Genomic DNA, 24714 nt, shown 5'->3' on the forward strand with positions numbered 1-24714 from the left:
CTATGTTGTAGCATGTATGAGAATTTTCTTTCTTTTTAAGGCTAATATTCCATTGTTTGTGCATGCATGGTCAGTTGCTCAGTCCTGTCCAACTCTTTGCATCCCCATGGACTGTAGTTTGCTAAGCTCCTCTGTCCATGGGATTTTCCAGGCAAGAATATTGAAGTGGATTGCCATTTCCTCCACATCCATGGTCTTTATACTACATGTTTTGTTTGTCTAACTCATTCATCTATGGACACCTGAATTTCTTCTACTTCTCGGTTATTGTGAATAATGCTGCTATGAACATGAATGGACAAAATCTCTTTGAGATTCTGCTTCCCTTTTGGATGTACACCCAGAAGTGGAATTGCTAGATCATATGGTAGTTTTCCTTTTACATTTTAAAAAAATCGCCATACCATTTTCCATAGTAGCTGCACCATTTCACGTTCTCAACAACAGTACACAAAGTTTCTCGTTTCTCCACTCTTGCCAGCACTTTTTATTTTCTGGATTTTTTGATGGTTTCCATTCTACATTCCTTTTTATAAATATTTTAAACATTTTCTAAATGTTGCAACAAGGAGAGTCTCTTGTATTCATAAATGAGTTATGCAGACTATAATGAACGATCAGATACTAACCAAAGTCTCTTCAGGGAAGAGCTGGTTGGCTCTCTAAACTCTCTTTGGGTCTTCTGGACCCAGACTATTAGTTTTTGTTTTGTTTTGTTTTGAATCATCCACTTCTCCCCATAAACCTTCCATTAATAATTCTTTGAACCTGGAGAACATGAAATAAGTACGCTATCAACTCCACTTGCCTTCACTTTTGCTTCCTCTCACAATGAGTCTGCTAACTATTTTAGAAAAGGCTTAACTCATGTCATGTTAATAATTTCAAATGTAAGTTTGGAGTAAATTTTTGTTTGAAAAGGGATAAGGAAGACATTCAAGATACCTGTTAAAAATATGCAAACAAAATGACTCAGACCTTCCTCCTATTAAGGAAGCATTTAGGATCTTTTAAGAGGACAAGTATTATGGCTGTGACTTGAAATAACCTGAATAGAAAAAGCCTGGGAACCACTGTTTGGCACTTACCTTTCCAACTCTTCACAGTCAAGACTCAAATGCCTAAATGTCTCTGGGGCATATTTGAATCTCCAACAACCTTACTCTCTTGGTTTGGAGACGTAGCCTTGTTAGACATGTGCGTCTCTTGGCACATAGCCTTGGTTTGGAACAGACCTTTTTGGACTTCTTCAGTTGCTCCTGAACCAGAAGGTCTGAGATGCTAGACTAAGTGCAGGCTAAGGAGCCTGGCACCTGTGAATTCTTCTTAGCCAGCCAGTTCCCAGCAGGGTGGCAGTGGAATAGGCTCTAAAATTCTCTAAGCTCCAGTTTCCTCGTCTGTGAAACAGGAATAATACTTCCTGCATGCAGGCCTACTGTGATGATTAATGGAGCTAATGGATGTACACATTCCTAGCATGACACTGGCATAACAGTTTTAAAAATGAATAGCTTATTTTATTTATTTTGTATAAAAAATAATGATTGGTTGATGGTCATTATCTGAAAATAAAAATATGTGTGTGCTTATTCTTTGAATGTGTTTTCTTAACTGTCCTTGAATTTTTGGAGAGCACACAGCAATTAGACCGGATGGTTCATGTTCTCAAAGGGCTGAGTTTTCTTTATTTTTCAAAGCTACATATTTATTCAAGAAACATGATAAGGAGTTTGGGATTAACAGATACCCACTACTAGATATAAAGTAGCTAACCAGCAAGGACCTATTGTATAGCACAGAGAAGTTTACTCAATATTTTGTAACAACCTGAAAGGGAAAAGAATCTGGAAAGAAACATGTATATACATATATATATTTATAGAAATATATATGGGCTTCCTTAGTGGTTCAGTGGTTAAAGAATATGCCTGCCAATGCAGGAGATGTGGGTTCCATCCCTGAGTCAGGAAGATGCCCTGGAGAAGGAAATGGCAACCGACTCCAGTATTTTTGCTGGGAAATCCCGTGGACAGAGGAGTCTGGCAGGTTATACTCCATGGGGTCACAAGAGTTGGATGTGACTTAGAGTGTAAACAATAATACACACATACAAATATATATATATATATATATATATATATGACTGAATCACTTTGCTATACACTTGAAACTAACACAACATTGCAAATCAACTATATTTCAATACAATTTTTCCAAAAAAGGTCCATATCCACTTTTTTATACTCTAGATTTCTGTTATATTCTAAAAACTTTTTCTTAGCATAGTGTTTGTGTATGTGTATAAACACACACAGAGATGCACGTTCTATTCTCTTAACTACCACCACAAAAATTATGAAGTGCCTGAATGTGTTCAACTTTTCCCAAATATTTCCAAAAATAGATTTTGATTTTCAACATCCACAGAGACCCAGTACAGTAGCAGGAGAAGCAGGTATTACCCTGGTTTCACAGATGAGATTTTGAAAGGTATATTACTTGCCTAAGACCTCAAAGCCACCAAAGGAATGGAACCAGAACTCAAACTCAGGTCTTCACCTTCTAAATCCAACACTGTCTCCACCACATCTCATGGTCTCCCCACAGGGCCATGTGGTGCAGGACTGCTGGTGAGATGAATGTAAAAGAAAGCAGAAATGTGAGGCTTGAAAACCTCTTTGGAATTTGGAGGGGCTAAGCATTAGCAAACAACTGAAATGTCACGCTCAGAATCTAACACGAATTCAGTAGCATTGAGAATATTCAAACAGCTTCAGAATTTATGGGTTTTTTTCTTTAAAACAAAAGGAAATGCATAACACATTCCCACTCTCGACTTTCTTGAATGTGTTGTTATTATGTCTCAAACACTAGATTCTTCTTATCTTTCTGTGTAGACCAGATTTATAGTTTTAGTATGTTTTCTGAATACTTCCTGTGCCCACTTTCTATTTAAAAAGCAATATTTATCCCCTCCCCCCCACATTTAATTCTAATACTACTGACATTTAGAAAGGATGTAGGAAGTTTCTCCATATCTGGCAATTTGGCTAAGAATGAATAAATAAACAAACAGGGAAATTAGTCTGGATCTACTTCTATGTGTCATACTTGTTTAATCTGCAGACCTTGTTAAAACCTCTACAGCTGGCCTGATTGAAAAGCCACATTCTCAAACAACTGGCATTATATTTAAAGTTCAAAAAATATTCATAATGGCTCCTCCACTAGACAATTTATAATATGGAAATACCACTCATCACAGTTCAAACCTGTGTGTACATATATGAACACATAGAAACAATTACCACCGTGAAAATTAAAATAACATTGCTTACACTAGTGAAAAGCAGAAAACATAAATTTTCAACAGAAGTGAAATGGTTAAAGAAATCATAGGAGGTCAGACCCATGGAAAATGGAGAAACTGATAAGTGATTATTTTGAAGAACTTGTAGCAACATGCAATGAATTTTTTGGTGGGGGTAAAGAAAGAAAACTCAAAATCATATCTACCCTCTGATTCTAGTCATGAAAAAAATGATATTTTGCATGTGAGCAAAGACTTAACATGATCATCGAAAATTTAAAGGGTCCCCATCCTCCTGTGAATCAGTTAACAGTATTTGGGTAATTAAAAACAAAAATAAGCACAGAACACCTTTTGGCATGTACTACGTAAAAATAAAGAAGAAAAAAAAAACACTAGGTTGCTCTGTTCTAACTCAAATGGGTGCTGCAGATGTGGGGTGATCCTAAGGACCCTGTACTATTGCACCTGAGCCCTGACTTTGCACCACATGGAGAAAGTTCCGAGCAATGAGTGGAAGAGAGTCCAATTCCCCATGGGCCAAGGGCTATCTTTCTTGTCATCTCAAATGTCTATACACACATGCTCTACATTCCATGTATCTGTTAGGGCATCAAAGTCCCAGACAGCATATCTTTAAATCACTGAATCCCAAAGGGAAACAAAAATTGCATGAGAAGGGAAAATACAGCACTGTGGGAAAAATAACCATTTTTGTAAGTCTTTATTTTTTAGTTGCTCCTCCCATGGTAATGCACTGAAAGGCATAACAGTTTATATTGTACAAAGCATTGGAAGAAAGTACCTCAACTCGCCGATTATTTCAAAATGAGATTACAAACAAAAAGAAAGCAAATCTGGTTCCTCAATAAAGGGCAAAATAACTGAATACAGTCTGTTATTTACGTCTCTCTTTTAACATAAGGTCTGGAACACTTCATTTTACAAATAGGATTAACATGAACATAACATCGCACAAGCTTGCAGACAACCAGCATAAAATATGGGGTACAGTTTTTAATCAGAAGAATCATGCTTTCATGAAAGAAATTATAATCGTTTATACAATTGAATCAATTTCAGTATTACAAAAACTAAGTTGCATCTATTCGTATTTAGCTCATTAAGAAGGAAAACAAAACAACAAAAAAAGGAATGTTAAGAAAAGCCAAACACCATTTGGCACTCCCATACACAGGTCGAGTCACCTTGGTCCTTGCAATTCAAAACGGAGTGTGCCTCAGACGTCAGAAAGTAGTGGCTGAATGGAACAGTGCTATTTTAATCAACAAACAATAGTTTGCCAACAAATAAATACATGATACACGCAACACACACAAAAAATTAAACATTAAAAAACAGTGACATGATTGTCTAAAATTAAGATGTTATTACAAGGATTTGGCAAACCTTCTATTAGTGTAGTGGTACAGCGGTACGGGTGATGAACAGGTTACTTCACTGACTTAACCCCTCTGAGCATTTGAACATCCATAGTTTACAATATACACATACCCTTGTTCCCTAGTTTTAAACAATGTACTTAAAGAAGGCAAAAGTTAATGGGAAACTCCCTGTTATCAGTTTCTATAATAATCAAGTGTGCATTTCATTCAACTACTTCTGTCTTCAAAGGGTTAAATTACATAAAAACTTTAACAAAGCAAGAAAATTAAATCTGTAATTAAAAGCAACTGTTCCCAATCATGTGTCAGGTACAAAAAAAAAGAATTCAGTTTCTATGGAGTGTTCATGCCACCATCTCAACTGCTCCTCTCACCCACCCACTCCCAAGGGCAAGGTGGATGGGAAGACGCCTTCTGCCCAGCAAGGTTTTCATTTTTACTGAATCACTTTAAGTCGCATTGATCCTCCAGAAGTCAGCAGCTGCCTTGGCTGTGCAAAACAAAATATCGAGAATAAATAGTTTCCTTTTCTTTCTTTCTTTCTCTTTCTTTTCTTTTTTAATCATTCCGTTTAAGGTCCCCAGACTTTACATGAGTGACCCTTCAGGTTTCTAAGGCATTCTGCTCAGCAGTCTTTTAAATAGTCCTACATGAAAGAGCCATGCTACTGTTGGACTTGGTCCCACTCCGGTCAACCTTGAGAATGTCATACGTGGCTTATGGACTGGATGGCACTGGATTCTGCTGCAGCCCTGGCCATACTATGCCACACGTTGGAAGAACTGTGGGATGAAGAATGCAGGGACTCCTTGTCGGACAATGACAACATCATAGCGTATGCCTGGGGTAGAAAGGAGAGAATCGGTAAATGGCATTTGAAAAACATCACTTTTCATTTGAAGGCTGTCTTGGGTGAATGTTAGGAAGAGACGGGACCCTGAGAAGGAGCATCCCTCATGGGTGTGTTTGGAAAAGTGCAGAACATTTCTTGTGTGTTATAATGGCATGGAGTTACTGCTGGCCTTCAGTGCCTCAGGGCCACAAAAGTGACACAATCTGCAGAACAAAAAATTAATGATCCTACCTAGAATGACAATCATGTCTCCATTAAGAAACAGGAGTCATCCCCCTCCCCAGCCATAAATATAATAACCATCCATCCACTGTTGATGTGCATGTTTGACTCACCCAAAATATTACTGAATGCTTACAACTGAAACAGAAAATACATATAAGAGACAACTCTGTCTTGACAGCACTGTGGAAGCATCTAGAGGAAGCATGCCACAGACTACTTCTCTGGATGACTAAGAGCCCTGCAGGTGAAAAGACTCACCCAAAGGCACTTAACTAGACACTGAAGAAGGCATCAATAAAAGCTTATCTGCCCAAATCCAGTGTCCTCTCTCCACTTCCCCTCCAAGCTTGAAATATTCAATGCTGACACTCAAAGACCTTGACAATCAAGGTAGATCAAGTAGGTTCTACCAAAAACTCAAACAAATCACAAGACGCAACAAAGTTCTCACCCCTGGGCTCCAGGGTCTGCTGAACAGAAGATGTACGGGGGTGCTCTGTGAGGAAGTGCTCTCTCTTACCTATTATCATGTCAAATTCTAAATAACTGTTCAGAGAATCTCCCCATTTGCTGCCAAGTAAAATATTCAAATGAAATGTTTGGTCTTGACTTGGGAGTGAACTTTTCACTGTTGATTTGCTATTGTTGGTCTCATCCATTGCTAAACTTGCTTGTCAAAATGCTGCTGAAGTGGAATCATTAAAGTCCTGCCAAAGACATTCCACTGTCGGTAAACAAAGACAAAATGCCTCTGTTGTGAAGCAGAATTTCATCTCTGGGAGTCATGCTGAGACATGTGGCTGGTCTGTGGTTTCTTCCGTAATCATGGCATACAGTTAGAAAATCTGCCCTCTCAGGCTGATTTTGATTTGCTGGGTCACTGCTCTAAATGTACACATTTGACTTTTCTGCATGCAATTTGCTTTTTGGACCTCTACAAATCTCAGCAGACGTTTAAAAAACATTTCTTAAGCATCTACTCTAATGCCAGGCACTGTGCTAGGTCCTAGGGAGTTAAGGATAAATAATACAGAGTCCTTCTCCTTTGCAGGTTTAAAGTATGGGTGAAGTGAGCACTTAACTTTATTCCAATTATGTACTCACATTTACAGATCAAGATAAAAGATTAGTCTGCCATGGTTTTAACAAAACTCATTCTGGTATTTAGAAAAAGAAATGGGAGCAGAGAGAACATTTTGAAATTCTAAGTTTTAATCCTGGCTTCTATCCTGCCTCTATTCAACTAGCTGTGTGACCTTGGGCAAGTTGCTTAGTCTTTCAAGGTTACTTCCTTCATATAAAATGTGGATAATAATAACAACTTACTTCCAACGGTTGTGGAGGTACCACAAGCACTAACTTACATAAAGTGTTTAGCATAGCATGCCTGATATAAATAATACCTGTTACCCTGAAACTACCCCTGGCCTAGGGCATAACAACCCACTCCAGTATTCTTGCCTGGAGAATCCCGTGGACAGAAGAGCCTGGTGAGCTATAGTCCATAGGGTTGCAAAGAGTTGGACACGACTGAAGCAACTTAGTTTGCATGCATACATGCCTCCTGAAAATTCCATGCAGAGGGCAGCCACTGTTGTATTGGTCAACTATTTTGGATTCTATCACTATAAAAATCACAGAGTAAATGTAAGAGTTTTGAGTAAAGCATCTGAATCTATTCAGATTCTAGAAAGTGGTAAATATGGAGTATCTGCCTTTTGGTAATCAAAGGAAATAAACATTTTCATCCACAAGGATCAGTGCTGAGCACAAAACTGACAGTGACAATGGAATGAAAGAATAAAGTCTCATGAAACAATGTCAGTTTGCAAAAGGCCTGACCATTTTTAAACTGATATAAATATATATACATACATATATGACATTATAAAGTAACAATACAAATAGAAGTTAAAATTGCAAAATTATAGCATTTCTCATGAGGGTAATTGTTAGCCCAATTGGGCAGGGACTTTATATATTAAAATGCTATTGCATATATCACTTCCAATATCTCTAGGTTCCCAGGACCCTTTGCTTTCTATAACTTGTGACAGTTTCAGGAATTTTCAGTATTGTGCCTTGTGATGTCTTATAATGTGGGGTGGAATAATGAAAATAATTTTTTTCAAAAAGAAAAAAGAAAGAAAAGTTGGCTCCCCAGTTTCTCTGATCAATAAGGAAGGAAAATGGGAAACTAAGAGTTAAAAAAACATTAGCCACTTCTTATGGCTGTCTCCACATAAAAATGAGATGTCTAAACTGGCTGGTTTACTTTTAATGTTAGAAATTGAAACATTCATTTTTATCACCATTGAATGATAGAGCAGGAAGGGATCTTAGACATCTTCTCCACTCACCCGACTTTACAGTGAGGAAATGGTACCTATAGTTGTGAAGTGATGTTCTCAAACCCACGGAAGTGAGACTAGTCAGAGATGAGGCTGGCTGCTTTCACTTCAATTCAGAAAGAACATGTGTTTTGTCTATTACCATACATGACATCTTAAGACGTTTTATTGAATTTACTAATATTTTAAAACTGGTACTATCCCAGTAGGATAACATTTTTCCCACTTTAGTTGAGATATGACCACATTTGCTGTTAAGAGAGCCCAAAACATCTCAGCCAAATAGAAAATTTCCAAATGTAGTAATGAATACAGTCACACGGTTTGGGCCATCTCCAAAACGAACTCAGGATCAAACAGTTAGACCAAAGTAACCAACAAATATGGTAACGACAGAAAGTTTTTTTTTCTTTTTTTAAAAAGGACCTGAATAAACAAACTGGTTGAGTGCAGATGTCAAGCAGAAAGGACTGATTCCCTTTTTTGTGAAAGAAGAACTGAGGCTCTTTTCAACGATATTTATAGATCCTTAGATGGATTTATTTTGGTTACCATAGTGCTGATAGATTGCTGTAAAACCCATCCAACTCAGGTACCATTCATTCATTCATTCAAAATTGATAAGGTTTATTTCCAGGATTGCCATTAAGTTGCTATAGACTTTTGGCAATTCATTTCAACTCTGACTCCCCTAAATTTAGTTTATTTCTAAATTCTACCATTAGTTGACTTGTATATTAACTATGGATGGTGGTTTAGTCACTAAGTCATGTCCAACTCTTGCAAACCCATGGACTATAGCCTGCCAGGCTCCTCTGTCTATGGGATTCTCCAAGCAAGAATACTGGAGTGGGTTGCCTTTTCCTTCTCCAGGGGATCCTCCCAACCCAGGAGTCAAATCCAGGTCTCCTGCATTGCAGGCAGATTCTTTACCAACTGAGCTACAAGGGAAGCTACTAACTATGTACAATAAGAAACAAAAACAGGGGATAGAATTCACTTTCCAAAAATATCAAAATATAATTAGGTTGACAAAAATTATAGACACAAAGCAATTAGAAAATAATTCTGAAGTAATATACAAATGAAGTGAAAGTGTTAGTCACTAGGTTGTGTCCAACTCTGCAGCCCCATGTACTGTCCATGGAATTCTCCAGGCAAGAATACTGGAGTGGGTTGCCATTTCCTACTCCAAATAGGTGCAATCAAATGTTTATGGACCATCTATACAAAAGTAAGGTGATTGCAAAGGAAAGGGTGGATTATTGGAGGTCAGGGTTTGTCACAGAAATTTCTGTGCAGAATCCAGTCATATTAATTGCTGTAGTGGTTGAGTGTTTTGGATTCAGTCATAGGCAGAGATAGGAACCTTTTGAGTAAAGCATCTGAACCTGCTCAGATTCTAGAACATAGCAAAGAGTATCTGCCTTTGGCATCAAAGGCACAATGTCACCAGGATGCTATACTGCAGGAAAGTATGTACCTGTGACTTGGACTTTCTGTGTAACGGTTGTTTAAGTTCCTCTGGCACATGGGAAGCACTGAAAGAAGACACCTCAGCTTCTGTATATTGATTATCTTCCATTTTCCTCATTTTGAGGCTATCTGTGAAGTGCCTTATATGATCTAGAGCAGAAAGTCCAGTTTTATATTCTTCCTCTTTATACCTAAAATGAACCAATGGGAAAGCACAGAGGGTTTTTTTTTTTCTTTTTCAGTTTGATATCCAACCAAATCACTTTTCATTTGATTCCATATGCTTGTCAAACGTCATATTATATTTGCTGTAGAAAGTAGCCTCCATCGATTCTTGGATTCTTCAAAAAACTTACGAATATTTTATCTTATACATATATTTCTTTTCAGATTTTTCCTGACTAAAGCAAGAACATATTTGAGATAAAGAATTAAAGTCAATGACATGTGAAGTCAGCAATGCAGTGGAGACAGAATTCATACATTTACAATTTCCATTTAAAATAAAGCCAGTTATGATGATATTCAGTTGGCACCAATTATCCATATGAAAATTTAATATTCCCGTCAATTTAATCATTGGGCTAATGTTTTTCTTGTAAACATTTATTATCTATATAGATTCCATATACAGCAAATAAAGTGATATTTCTCTCAATAATATTTGAACAACACATGATAAGTTGAATAAAGTAGATAATGCCAAAAGCTCTATTTTTCTTTGAGTTTTATAGGTAGAGTCTAAATAAGTGATTGTGCACTTGTTTACCCTTTCATTTACCCTTCCTTCCTCAGGATGATCAGAGTTCTACATCTATCGATGTATTTATATGCTGCGGATTATGTTCATGGCCACTTTGTTTCCATCTTTTTAAAATTAATCCACTGCATATGCCTTGCTAATTCAAACAGTTTTTACGATTCATTGCTCCCAAATTGCTTATCCCCTGGAATAGCGTGCTTATGGAGGAACAGAGCAGCAGGAATCATATTCCTGTGTGGGTCCACCCTTGCTTCTCACCTCATTGGGGATGCTTTACAGCTCATTTCCAGGGTGCTGGTGTCTTCATAGTCATCCTCGGGGTTTCCTTCATGTAAATTACTCGCCCCTGGTTCCTTTCCCATTTTCCCAGTAATGTCATTGTCTTCATCCTCCTCATCTAATAACACCTCATCTTCTACTTCTTCATCATCCAGTAAGTCTGAATTTTGATTGGTCACCAAAGCCTTTTCATCTTTAAAGTGACTGCCATTCATTCTTTCAAAAGCATAAAAAAGAAGCAGGTTCAATTACTGGTGTCATTTCAAAACATGCAGTTAGATCTATTATTAACATTATGTCTTTCTAGCAATAATTTAGGTTTTTCACATTTCTAGAGTAAATTTTTATCATTTATGCTCTACGGCAACCATGGGAAAATAATGTAACCTCACAAATGGAAAAATGAAAAAAATAATTGTGTGATTATTCAGATTATAAATGGAACCTCTGGCAGAACTGGGAAAACAATCTTAGTCTCCTATTTCTTATCAGGCCTTTGCTTGATAAATGATATTGTTATATATGATATAAAAAGCACATACAGGTTTTTCTCTACACAAAGTTACCTAATTACCATATAAGTATGCACCATTTAAGAGAACAGATTTCTGGAAAACTCATACCCATAAGCAGCACTGCCAAAGCTTCAACATGCGTGCTTCAAGAGAAGCTAAGATTTCAAAGAAAGTGTTAGAGCAGCTGCCAAGGACCAACCAGTATTTGCTCTTTCTAGGTGACACTGGTTGGTATATGGCACTTAAACACTCTCCTGAGACTTGGGAGTGATCGAGAACTCATGTATTTGTACTTTGTTCAAATTATCCTTGATAGTCTGAATGTAAAAATATTCCTTGTTTCCCAGGATAACACTGGGGTGGGAAATGATATAAAAATGTCATTGTACAAATATCTTTTGAAGCTTATAGGTGTAATATAATAATGCAAAAGAAGCCTATTGTATTTAAAACATCATTTGTAATATTTTAGTGGTGGCAAGGATTGCAATATGTAATTCAAAAGTTTAATTATAAAAAATGTTTAATAACATAGAAGTCCCCATTTAATACATTTGAGAATGTTTATGAAATGAGGATAAGCTTTTCAGGCTTTAAAGGAAACATTAAAATATGTATAAGCTGAATTTCTTTCATTGTAAGATTAAGACGAAACTGTTAGAAAATAATTATAAATGTTTTGAATCTCTCCTAACTTCCTCCTTTTAAAGATATATGATCAGAGAGACTAAGGCACTTGCCCAAGTACAGAAAGCTTGTTAGAAATTAAACAATCGTAGGTGTCTAGGTGGGCTTCCCATGTGGCACTAGAGGTAAAGAACCTGCCTGCCAATGCAGGAGACTCAAGAGATCCGGGTTCGATCCCTTGACCAGAAAGATCCCCTGGAAAAGGAAATGGCAAGCCACTCCAGTATTCTTACCAGAGAATCCCATGCTGAGACACAGGAGTCTGACAGGCTACATACAGTCCATGGGGTTACAAAGAGTCAGACATGACTGAGGCGATTCAGCATACACGTTGGCATCTGGTAGTCCTACCTATTTACTAACTCAGAAAACTTTCTGAGACTGCTAAATTATTGTTACAGTCATGTACAGTTTTCACACTAATGTAACTATTTTTCAGGTTATGGAAAATCAGATACCAGCAATAGACCCCCATCAATTTCCCATATTAAAAAAATGAGTATAATTTTATATTTAGATTTCCCAGGACCAAAAAAATACATAAATTAAACAATCCTGGGTGTGACAGAGGCACATAGTAAAAATTCATTTGACCAGAAAAAGTCATATCATCATTAAGTTTTTTTTATACAATCCATCACTTAACCTCTTTTATCAAAGAATGATGAAAACATGTTTTGCACAGACATAAATTATTAGTTTCCAGTTACACTGCCAACTTGCTAGTCTGAATGGATTGAAATTGTTTTTTTAAAATAAATGAAAGAAAAAGTAAAAGAACAAAAGAGTCCGTGGATGAAAACCAAACGTAACAAAGCCAACGTGATTAAGAAAACCTATTTGTTAATTTTGCCTTCAAATGTGGCAATTTATAGAAGATAAATTATTCATCAAAAGTAGTCTGATAGGAGTTGAGGGGAGAAAAGTTAGATGACTCAGTCTTCTTACTTCTATGCTGTTTAGACATGTTGAAGCCAGATGTTGCAGCTTTATGGTTCACAAATTTCCAACTAAGGGTTTGAAATCTGAATAGGTGTCTCAGAACACAAATGGTGCTTTTTGTTTGATATTTATTATTTGTATCATGCAACTATCATTATTAAAATATAAGATCATGACTGTCTTTACTTGTCCTTAGTACTCTGTACTTCTGAGTATCTGCCTCACCTCTGCCTTTCTATCTCTCTCTCTCTCTCTTTCTCTTTCTCTCTCTCTCTCTCTCACACACACACACACACACACACGGGCAAGCAGAGGGAGAGATACACCCAACAGCACAAAGTTTAGTCTTGTCAGACTTCTCAGAAGCTGGAAGAGTCATGCAATAGCAGATATTCTCTCCTCATTCCCTTAGAGACACTTTTATACAAGCTAAAGAACAGAAGTGATCATATATTTTTATATAATCTTGGAAAATAATGCTTATTTAATACTGCCTTAATGGAAAACTACCTGAAACAATTAACTCCGACTTTTAATAGCATCAGAAATGGAGGACAATAACAAAACTTGTGTGATAAAAAGTAATGGAACTTTAATTAACTAATTTCATGTTACATTAAAATTTACAGTGCAACATCCTAATTTAATAGGCCATTGGATAGTTATATTTAGAATAACATATTTCTCAATGCCAGATATTTAATTATAACTTATAGGCAATAAAAATTAAATCCAGTAGTTTGGGTAAAATAATGTTTCCTTTATATCACATAAAACATAAAATGCTAGATTGTTGTGCTGTTGTTTAGTTGCTCAGTAGTGTCTGACTCTATGCGACCCATGGACTGCAGCCTGCCAAGCTCCTCTGTCCACGGGATTTCCCAGGCAAAAATACAGGAGTGGGTAATCATTTTCTTCTCCAGGGGATCTTCCTGACCCAGGGATGGAATCCACATCTCTTGCATTGCAGGCAGATTCTTTACCGCTGAGCCACCAGAGAAGCCCTATTTCTGTATCAATTAAGCCATATGTGCTTGATGTTGAGAATGACAAGAGGAATCCAGTGCACCAGGTCACTAAAAACAAGTATAATTATACCCACCGAAACAAACACGCTGGAATTAAACAAGGATGCACTTGAGAGCATATAAAGAAGTGATAGAATCTCATTAAGAAGTCACAAATGGTTTCAAAACAGATATTTGGATGACAATAAGTATTTTATGTATAAATATCTACAGATACATACAGTCATATAATGTTAACATATATAGATACATATAGTAATATATATAGTCATACATTATATGTATGGGGCTACCCTGGTGGCTCAGAGAGTAAAGAATCTGCCTGCAGTGCAGGAGATCCAGGTTTAATCCCTGGGTTGGGAAGATCCCCTAGAGAAGGGAATGACTACCCACTCCAGTATTCTTGCCTGAAGAATTCCATCCATGGACATAGGAGCTTGGCAGGCTACAGTCCATGGGGTTGCAAAGATGTGGACGTGACTGAACAACTAACACTGTCACTATATGTATACATTATACACAATATGATACGTAATAGTAACAAGCATTAGTCAGTGACTCAACTGAACCCCTGTGTGGCTTTCCCTTCTAACTGCCAAGTTTTGATAAAATATTCTAATTGGCTATGAAAAGAGGTGGAATAGAATGGTGCTAAAATCATGGGCTATAGAATCAGACAGCCTAGGTTAAATCTCATTTATTACTTATGTGACATTTAGCAAGTTATTTAACCTTCAATGTGGCCATTCCTTCAGTGATAAAATTACATAATTACAGTCCTTATCTTGTTGGGTTATTAGGGTAATTAAGCTCATTGATACACATAAAGTGCTTAGAAGAACATTTGGTATTTAATCTGTACTAAATAAACACCAACCATTGGTGGCAGGAGTAAAGCGGTGTCACAAAAATGAGCACTGAAATGTATTTCAAAATGTTCATTTCTGAAATCATTGACTTTAAAAAGGGAAAGACTAGCTTTACCTCTCTTCGGTGTTCCTGGGGGACTGGCTGCCGTGGTTGCTATTCCCGATGAAATTTCGAATTTCTGTGAAGTAAGCATCTTCCTTGTCATCGAGGATTGCACCTGTACTTTCCAGCTCAGAATGAGGCGATGATGTTGCCGTACCTGAGGGGAGAGAAACCCTTTTGTGAAAAAGACTATTATTTACAGGGCGACTTATTTGAAATCTCACACCTTCTTCATTTGATTGGTGTTGTTTCCTAAAACAGGCTTTTTCAAGTATTAATGAAAACTTTAGGAAGTCAAGGTCTTCCCAATTTTACCACAGTATCTGTGCCAATGAATAATGGGGACTACTGTGAACCACTGAAATCATGAGGTACAATCTCCCAAAGATTCTCTTTCTCCTACCAGCTTCCTCCTACTCCCACTGTGATATAGGAATGTTTTTATTCGTAGAATGAGAGTACAGAGTGAGGCAAAGTATAAAAAGGTCTTAAAAACATTCTGCCAGAAAAAAACTGTATACCCAGTCCTGGTTGCAGTTAATATGTATTTATTGCCCCTGTGCTAATGTATGTTATCAAATAAAGCCTGAACACATGCTGCAAATATGGCATTCTGCTTTGTTGAGCTAAGCTGTGGGCAGACCCAGAACACACCAGTCTTGAGACAGTATTAAGAAGACAATATTGGGTCTGTGGATTACAGAATGTTCTTCAGCTTCCTTACCTATAAAATTAGAATCAAAATAGCTGTATCATAAGATTGCCTAAAATTTCCATACATTTACAAATTATAAACTCTTTATAATATGTGGTCAAACTTTATACTAATATTTGCTTTGTTTGTTTATCTTGCCCACAAAATATCTGTGGCTTGATAGTTCATCACAATAGTCTAGATGCCAAACACAAGTGGTTAGAATACCCTTCAGCTTCATGAAGTTATAATCCAGACCAACAAATAAGTATTCAATTTTGACACATTCTGCTTTTTTAATTATTTATTTATTTTCTGAAATAATTTTGACTAGAAAAATTATAGTGATATACTGTAAGGGTGTACGCAGAAAGTATTGTCACTTTTGAGTACTGGATTAGACTCTTGTCTCTAAAATCCAATATTTTTAAACCATGATCATTAGAGTTTTGGCTTTAAGGGAAACAAACAGTACATAGTTCATTCAAAATTCATAAGCAATGTGCCTATACAGTAGATGAAAGATTAATAATAAAATAATTTCCTTAAAGAAAGACTACTTTGTATCAATCCAACTTTTCTCTGTTCTTAAAACCTCTTTTCAGCGATTCCATGCATGCCCCCTCCCCTCACTGCCAAGTCATTCCCTTAATTCTCTAGAAACAATTACAGCTACATAGATTGGCATCACGCACATATGCCAGCTGGTCAATATTAGTTAATGGCTTATTATCTAACTATTAGAAGCCAAGGGCTTCCCAGGTGGCACAGTGGTAAAGAATCTGCCTGCCAATGCAGGAGATGCAACAGATGCAAGTTCAATCTCTGAATCAAGAAGATCCCCTGGAGTAGGAAACGGCAACCCGCTCCAGTATTCTTGCCTGGAAAATTTCATGGACAGAGGAGACTTGAGAGCTACAGCTCATGGGGTCGCAAAGAGTTCGACACAACTGAGCCACTGAGTACACACACACACACACACACACACACACACACACACACACACACACACACACGTTAGAAGTCAAAGGCAAAAAAACCACCATGTCTTCTGCGAACTATGCATTAGTAGGCCTGGATTAAAGGAAGGATAGGGTTTTTTTTGCCATTTTAAACTTAATTTTGCATCAGAATTTGTGACCAAAATCACACACCACTATCATTTGCTACAGGCTACTCTAATCAAGTTGACAGTCTTTCATCACTCATATCTAAAACAGGTCCCCTAGAGAAGTTCTCTGAACTGCAGGCTTTTTGCAAAAGCAGCTGTGGTTTCTAGGTTAATGCTGAGAGCGTGGAGCTCCACTCTGGTCATCCCAGCCAGGTCAGTGGCCACATTCTGTGCCAACAGGGTCAAAGATTGTTCCCTGCGATTTAGAAAATCATGATTCATCAGCCTCCTTTGAGTTCCAGCTATGGTTCTCTGTGCTCAAGATTGCCCGTTGAGATGCATCCAGAAAATAAAACGGTCCAAATAAAGCTCTTGAGTTGTGTATTAACAGTTCACTTCATTCAGAAATCTCAAGGGAAAAGTGCTACAAATTTTCACAATAGGATCTGATTCTCGTGTCAACGGGGAATGAGAGATGAACGATCACAATTGTCTTTTAAAATAAGAATAATAACCCAAGCATCTCCTCCTCAGAAGACAGTCGATGACCTACCAGACATGTTCCCATTCTCATGCTTTTTGAGGTGTCTGTCTAAGTTGGTTTGTTGACCAAAACACCTATCACATAAGTGACACTTAAAGGGTTTCTCTTTATTGTGGATGTTGCGAACATGCCGCTGCAGGTTAGAAGATATGCTGAAGGACCTGTCACAGTACTTGCATCTGAAAAGCAAACACAGAGCAAATATTTGCAAGCAAATCAAAAGACATTTCTCAAGACAAGCAACGCAGATCTCCAAAATTATCACCCATAAAACAACACTGCAGCAAAGATTACTATCCACATTGCCAAGGTTTCAATTCTGGTAAATGACTTTGATTGCATCAAAGATTTTTATGACTTCGTGAAAAATCATAATAAAATACTGATAATTTGATTGCTCACAAGTTTACCCAGATAATCAGTTCTAGTATTTCAAGCAAAGTTGACAAAATTAAAGACATTAAGAAACGGTAGCAGTTTTATCTTCCACTTAGGACAATTAAATCTTCTGTAAACAAACAGGAAACAGATTCGAGCACTCTTCAAGTGAAGCAAAAAGATCATTTTTTTAATTCAAAATTTCAGAGCCTGATTAAATAATTTCTTAGTAAATTCATTTTCTCAATTGCTAATCCTAAAGGAAATTCTGTTCTCTTCTGCAAAATAACAATAAAGGTTCCCAACTTTTAAAACTGGGGCAATATGAACAGTTTAGTCTGATAGCAAAGATACTTATTTTCATAATCTGTAGTGATTAGGAGCCACAAAGCCTTTACTGTGTTAACCTTTAAACCTTTACAAAACAAAGGGTGCTAAATTCTCCTTTTTGAATAAAAGCACAAGGTCTTTGTTTACCCATCCCCCCACCATATTCTGAATTTCTCCCAGTTTTCCATTTCTATTTTTCTAAACCAGGTCAGTTTTTTTCAAGAAAGCATATAATATTGACTGATTAATTGTTTCTGTCTTCCATGATATTTATGATAAAAAATCATAAATTACTGAAGTTCTCCTTTAGTCACAAAATAAAAAAGTAATTCATCATCCCACCCCACTTCCCACCAGCTCTTATGGTAAGGAAGAAAGGTGGTAATTGACAAAATTTTTCCCTCTGGCCTTTTAAAGTAAAGATTGTGTTAGCTGTTTATATGATTTGTTGTGTGTGTTGCTTAAAAGGAAAAATCACCTTTCTCTAGATGACTTTTAAGTGAAAATTTCTAACTTAGCAACCAAAAAGTCCTTAACTCATTTTCTCATGTGTGAAGGGCACTTCTCCTACTTCTGAATGCAGATACACAAGTTTGAGGGCTCAACATGAGAAAGTACCCTGTTCCACTGAAAGTGTTCTATGGCTGTCTCCACATGATGCCAGAAATCTAGTTAGTCCAGTGGGGAACATAAATTTGTTAAACTAGTTACTTTGGCATAGTATCAGTAAACCAACTCAAGGGCTGATTTAATTTCCCCCTAAGAAACTGTTCTGGCATCATGAGGTCCATCAAATTTAAATTAATAATATTAATTTAAAAATGGATAAGATCCCACATTTATAATTAAGCCTCTGATTTTGAAAAAATATATATATGGGCCTTCTTTGAACTTCCAAGGTTCACTGCAACGAGAACCATGGTACAATGAGCCCAATTGTGTTGTCCTAAGCAGAATAACCTAAAAAACACTGACAGAGAAAACTTAAACTCTCATTAAACTTTTTAGAATAATTTTCACTTAAAATAATTTCTACAGAAATCACAAAGAAGAAACATTTTGTCTTTGACATGCTTCAAACTGCTTGCGTGCATAGAAGCTTTAAATCTAATAAATAGCATCCACTTTAACATGAATAAACTCAGTCAATAAGGAAGTTCTAACCAAAAAGCATTTATAATTTTCTATCTTTCCTCTACTAACATCTTGGCCAAAAGTTTGACTGCTCCTAAATAATAATCATTCCATTCTACTTCAGTAAGTTAGTAGGTGTTTAGTGAAGTGAAAGTTGCTCAGTCGTGTCCAACCAGGCCAGAATACTGGAGTGGGTAGCTATTCCCTTCTCCAGGGGAACTTCCCAATCCAGGGATTGAACCTAGGTATCATGTACTGCAAGTGGATTCTTTACAGTCTGAGCCACCAGGAAGTAAGTGGTTAAGAAACCCTCAAATCCGATCCTAAGTTTCAGAAATTCTAAAAAGAAGTACATAATGCATTCATGAGCTATACACAATTAAGCCATCCTGGTAAACACAGGGGGTATAGGAGTCTTTGAGATCATGGTATGAGATCACGGTATGGGGTCTATTAATATCCGATTTTATAGAATGCAAGAGACACAGGTTTGTTCCCTGGGTCAGGAAGATCCCCTGGAGAAGGAAATGGTAACCCACTCCAGTATTCTTGCCTGGGAAATCCCATGGACAGAGGAGCCTGGTGGGCTACAGTCCATGGGGTCGCAAAGAGTCAGACACAACTTAGCGACTAAACGACAACAGTTACAGAAGGCAATTAGCATATGTGGATCTGAATTTTTTCACTTGTGAAACAGAGGAGCTGAACAAATAATTGTTTAAGATCCTCAGCTATGCAAAATTCTGGTTTGCGTTTTTAAAAATACATATACAATAATAGCACCATTTATGGGGCAGAATAAATCCACTGAATTCAGGTACAAAAAAAGAGAAAAATGAGCATGATATCATAGCTGCATACCAGACCCTTGGCCATAACAAAATGTAAGTGTGGAAATCTTTCCTTCCATTTAAGTAGAATTCCTTGGATATGACATTTTCTCAAAAAGGGAAATCATCTAACACTTCCCACATTTATATCTCTCTGAGACCTATTATATCCAATGCAATCTATCACATGCAAAGTGGAAATATTACTTATGATTAGTAATTTACAGAACATGTAGGAAAGCAAAGGATTTAAGAAAATACTTTATTATTATCTTAGTTTAAGTCTCTCTAGTTTTCTCCTAAAGTTTCAACTATCTTCAAATGAACATTGGTCTTCCCACTTTCTTATTCTTGTATATAAAGAAGTATCTGAAAGCTGATAAATTGTTTATTTTAATGAAAAAGTAAACATTCAGATAAAAATAATTTTACACATATGCTGCTGTTGCTGCTGCTAAGTCGCTTCAGTCGTGTCTGACTCTGTTCGACCCCATAGACGGCAGCCCACCAGGCTCCCCTGTCCCTGAGATTCTCCAGGCAAGAACACTGGAGTGGGTTGCCTTTCCTTCTCCAATGCTTGAAAGGAAAAGTGAGAGTGAAGTCACTCAGTTGTGTCCGACTCTTAGCGACCCCATGGACTGCAGCCTGCCAGGCTCCTCCATCCATGGGATTTTCCAGGCTAGAGTACTGGAATGGGTTGCCTTTGCCTTCTCCTTACACATATGCAACCCATAAGAATTTCAAAGTAAAAAAAAGTTACAGTATTACTTAAAATAACTAACATTCATTCTTTGAAGAAATATTCATGAGTTATCTAATACTATGTGCAAGGCATTGCACATTGAACAACGCAGATGATATTTTAAAGCTGGAAGGGAGATGGTGATCATGATCATTCATTTGTAAAGAATAATATTAAAATTAAACATAGTTCCATGTGTCATATGGCTGATTTTGACACTTAAGAGAATAGGCTAAGAAGCACTTGAGAAATTGTTGATGGAACTGCTCCCTTCTTATAATATGTTCTATTTTATCTGTTCTACTCCTTTTCTTCCTCTCCTCAAGGTAAAATTTATTCTTTAAACTTCCTGTCAAGACTTGTAGACATTGACTTAGCTGTACTGGGAAAACTAAGATATATCTGGGTTGTTAATTCTTAGCAAAGATTTAAGGCTTGGAAAAGGGAGACTACAAGGTTATGATTATTGTCAATTAAAATAGCATGAATCATTGAGGAGAGAGCACACTTAATTTTAAAAATGACTGCTGCTGCTGCTGCTGCTAAGTCGCTTCAGTCGTGTCCGACTCTGTGCGACCCCGTGGACGGCAGCCCACCAGGCTCCCCCGTCCCTGGGATTCTCCAGGCAAGAATACTGGAGTGGGTTGCCATTTCCTTCTCCAATGCATGAAAGTGAAAAACTACTAACAGTTCTTAAAAGCTTATTCTATTCTAGACATTGCTAGAAACTTTTAAACTTAGATATAAGAAGACAGTTCAAGAAATTAAGATTCTTCCAAATTTTAATCCCAGCCATTAGTTAATTCTTCTTTGAATCAAAATTGAACAGACATATGTTCAGACATACACAAAAGTAACCTCTTTTAAAATTGTGGCAATAACTCCAATTTATTACAACAGTTATCAAGATATTTAGTAAAAATCATTGTCAAACCTATAAGGCTGCTCTCCTGTGTGGGTTCTCAAGTGCCGTGTTAGGTTCGCAGATCTTGGAAAAATCTTACCACAGTATCTGTTATGAAAAGATATTTATAAGAGAAAAGTCAGCACAATTGCCTATATTTCACTCAAGCTGCTTAAAACCCACATGCTTATTTCTGACTTAATTAATCTTGCATGGAACTCACATGTCTTTGTTATTTAAAATTTGCAACAAAGTCATTCTACAGATATAAATAACTCTATAAATAAAGGCTGCCTTATGAGACCCAGTACGGTAGAATTTGCTCATGCGTAAGCAAGCAGTTTATGAAAATAGACTTGAGTTTTGATGACCCCCTCCATGTGCCTCTTTTATTAACTCTGTATCTTTACATTTGCAAAACTAAATTAGACAAGGAGATAAAAAAATGACAGGAGCCTGTGGTTCTGGGTTGCTATAAACAAATTCAAATGTTTTAACTCATTTTACATGTTAGCCACAGTGACAACTCTCTATACATTGAGTGGTATCAGATCAGACAAGATTCTAAGAACTCATCCATCAAGGTATGTTCCTATAAAAGCTTTTCTGGAAAGAAAGGAACACATTTTCCAAATAGCAGATAAATTGATATGCCTGAGTCAGATGCCACAAACTTCTGAGACAATTCAGAAATGATAAGCGTGATTTATTTTAAAAAAAGAAAACAGAAACAAATAAAAGCTTTACTATACTACTGATGAGTAACAAGGCACTTATTAACTAGTTTTCTCACTTATTGACCTTATTTGTCCTTCATTAAGAGCCTTATTCTTAAATACCATGACAATTAATAAATGTACGCTTGAGGACAGTAGTATTATACCTTCAGATGAAAATAATTAACCATGAAAGAAAATTCATAAATATCAAAGTGAAACAAATAGATAGCATTTGGACCATTTCCAACCTCATTTATCACAACCAAACGGCCTGTGTTAAAATTTTCATTTAACAATAATCTTTTAAACCACTATTTTTATATCTCACTAAATAAACAGTACTTTGAAGTGCTTGAAATCTATCATGGTTGCTATTAATCATCTAATCAAGAATAATTTCCAAAACAAACAGCATGGCCTTTTGAAATCAGAGGGGAGATTTTTGGGAAGTCAGTCGTGATGACTTTTCAGTTACCTGCAGGTATAGCGTTCCTTTCCTTTCCGTAGGAGGTTCTCTGGCAGGGCGTTGGGAGGAGCTCTGAAGCTGAACATGGAGGGAACCGACTGTAAAAGTTCACTGGCCTCTGGTTTCAGGGCACTGAAGCTCTCCAGCTTCTCTGCCATGTTTTCAATAGCCGACATCTGAAAGGCAAAAGCATAAGACCATGAAGGACAGGGCAGAGATCTTTTCTGCTGCAATCATCTCTAGCAAACTAAGAAATCATTATTAATAAAAGAGAAGCATTAAATCTGCTGAATGCAGGGGCTGAAGAAAGAGATTATAGTGTCCCAATATTAAACAAATGAAAGAATTCATTGACTTTAAAAATAACAAAGGTAGAACCAAGCATACACAATGTCACATGAACTTTTCCATAAGACCTTAGATCACTTTATAATAATTTGATATACAATAAAGCAATGAAATACATGAGATAACAAAACCAAGTTACAGATTTTATTAAATTAAGGGACAGCATTAGTATCATGCTATTCACTAGGCCCACCTGTGAATGACTCCAGGAAGGAAGAAATTAACACATCCTCTCCAGAGGCTGACCAGAACCAGGAGATGTTTGACTCTACCCCTCCCCTTTTAGAACAAAAGAAGTCTGAATTCTAACTCTGGCAAGATGGTTCTTTGGGACATGAGTCCACCATCTTCTTGGCCTGCAAGCTGATCAAGTAAAACATACAGTAAAAATAGTAAACTGGAAATTATAGGAAAAGATTCTGTATGCCTTGCCTAAGTAATAAAAACCATAGGAACTAGGAAGTCCCATGAAAAAAACTCAAAGCATGAAAAACATCAAGTGTTCCAAAGTTACTGCTGTAGCCAAATATATGTAATTCAGAAAGAAAAAATTAAGTGTGTAAGATGTACTTTATGTTAAGTTAATATCGATATACTAGATTTTTAAGTGGTTTCAAACACAAAGAGTTTTGGTAAAATATTAGTTTGTCCTGAAAAAGGATTGAGTTGAAATGACACTTCATGATATATTATCATAACTTCATATTACATTGGCATGACCACAGGAGCAGTATTCTCACAGAAAAAGTATCCTGCCTAGTTCTTCTCCTCAAATAACCTAATTTATTGTGCTTATAATCTTCAAGTTTTTGTCTATCTGCACACATATTTGACAGTCATAATCAGAGGGTGGTATCTACTTTCAAAGTTAGCTTGATTCTTACTGTCTATAGTTAGACTCTCTCCTTTCTTTCAACCCTCCTAAAATGTTTCCTCCTTGCTCACATTTTATTTGGAAGCTGCTTACTACTGAATTTGTAAGTAGAAAAAGCAAACTTTCAGACCATCTTGTAAAATCAACTCATCCATTGTTTATTTGGCTCTCAGGGCACTCTGCCACTGGAGAACTCAGAAAGCTGTTTAAAAGGTGTTTGTATTTTGTATTCACTCTGTATGTTTCTCCAAAGGCTAGGGTGGTAGACCAGAGACTTCATGCAAAGATTAAAAATGGTAAAAACTGTACCTTCAAGCAACTGATCAACTCAAGAAAATGATACTTCTGCTGATAAGATGGCAAGACAGAGTTGGAGGCCTAATCTATTTTCAGCTCAGGTTAAAAATAAAAGGCAACAATTCGTACTCGAGAGGATAATTAAAATTTATATTGTGCGGACACATGGCTGGACAGAATACTACTGACTTCTAAAACTAGAGCAAAATCTTAAGTGAATGGCCTAAACATGATTCTCTTCTTACAAAGGGAATACTGTATGCTTGATTTTTCAAATGACTATTCATACTCTAGTTAGCTTTCCTTCTTTTCCCTTTATCCTGGAGGCTGCCCTCTCATTTCATGCCCGGACTCCTAATGCTAGCTACAAATTGCAACGTACAGGGTACCACTGCCAATTTGCCAAATGTCTTTCATCAAACACGGTGCAAAAAAACCTCAGAGGAAAGTCAAGATACATTTACTTGTCAGACGACAAATGTGAACGCACTGGGAGGCGGTAGGGGCTGTAAGCTCAGAGGTTTGATTCATAATCA

The 24714-nt window shown here is 36.8% G+C and overlaps 1 protein-coding gene across 32 annotated transcripts in view; it reads right to left on the reverse strand.

Moving 5' to 3' along the window:
- Positions 1-5242: 5242 nt before the first annotated feature.
- The window catches only part of MECOM (MDS1 and EVI1 complex locus), a 617068-nt gene continuing 597596 nt past the window's right edge, over positions 5243-24714 (reverse strand). For all 32 annotated transcript variants that reach the window (XM_081570789.1, XM_081570764.1, XM_081570790.1 and 29 more), the window contains 7 exons: positions 22669-22835; positions 21505-21582; positions 17166-17335; positions 14820-14964; positions 10643-10879; positions 9629-9812; positions 5243-5557 (listed from right to left, as the gene is read on the reverse strand). In XM_081570789.1, coding sequence (XP_081426915.1) covers positions 5423-5557; positions 9629-9812; positions 10643-10879; positions 14820-14964; positions 17166-17335; positions 21505-21582; positions 22669-22835 — 1116 coding nt within the window. In that variant the 3' untranslated portion in view covers positions 5243-5422. The remainder of the gene's footprint in view (positions 5558-9628; positions 9813-10642; positions 10880-14819; positions 14965-17165; positions 17336-21504; positions 21583-22668; positions 22836-24714) is intronic.

The sequence above is a fragment of the Giraffa tippelskirchi genome, chromosome 2 (assembly GCF_054371585.1).
Source record: "Giraffa tippelskirchi isolate mGirTip1 chromosome 2, T2T-mGirTip1v1.2.pri, whole genome shotgun sequence".
NCBI classification, from domain to species: Eukaryota; Metazoa; Chordata; class Mammalia; order Artiodactyla; family Giraffidae; genus Giraffa; species Giraffa tippelskirchi.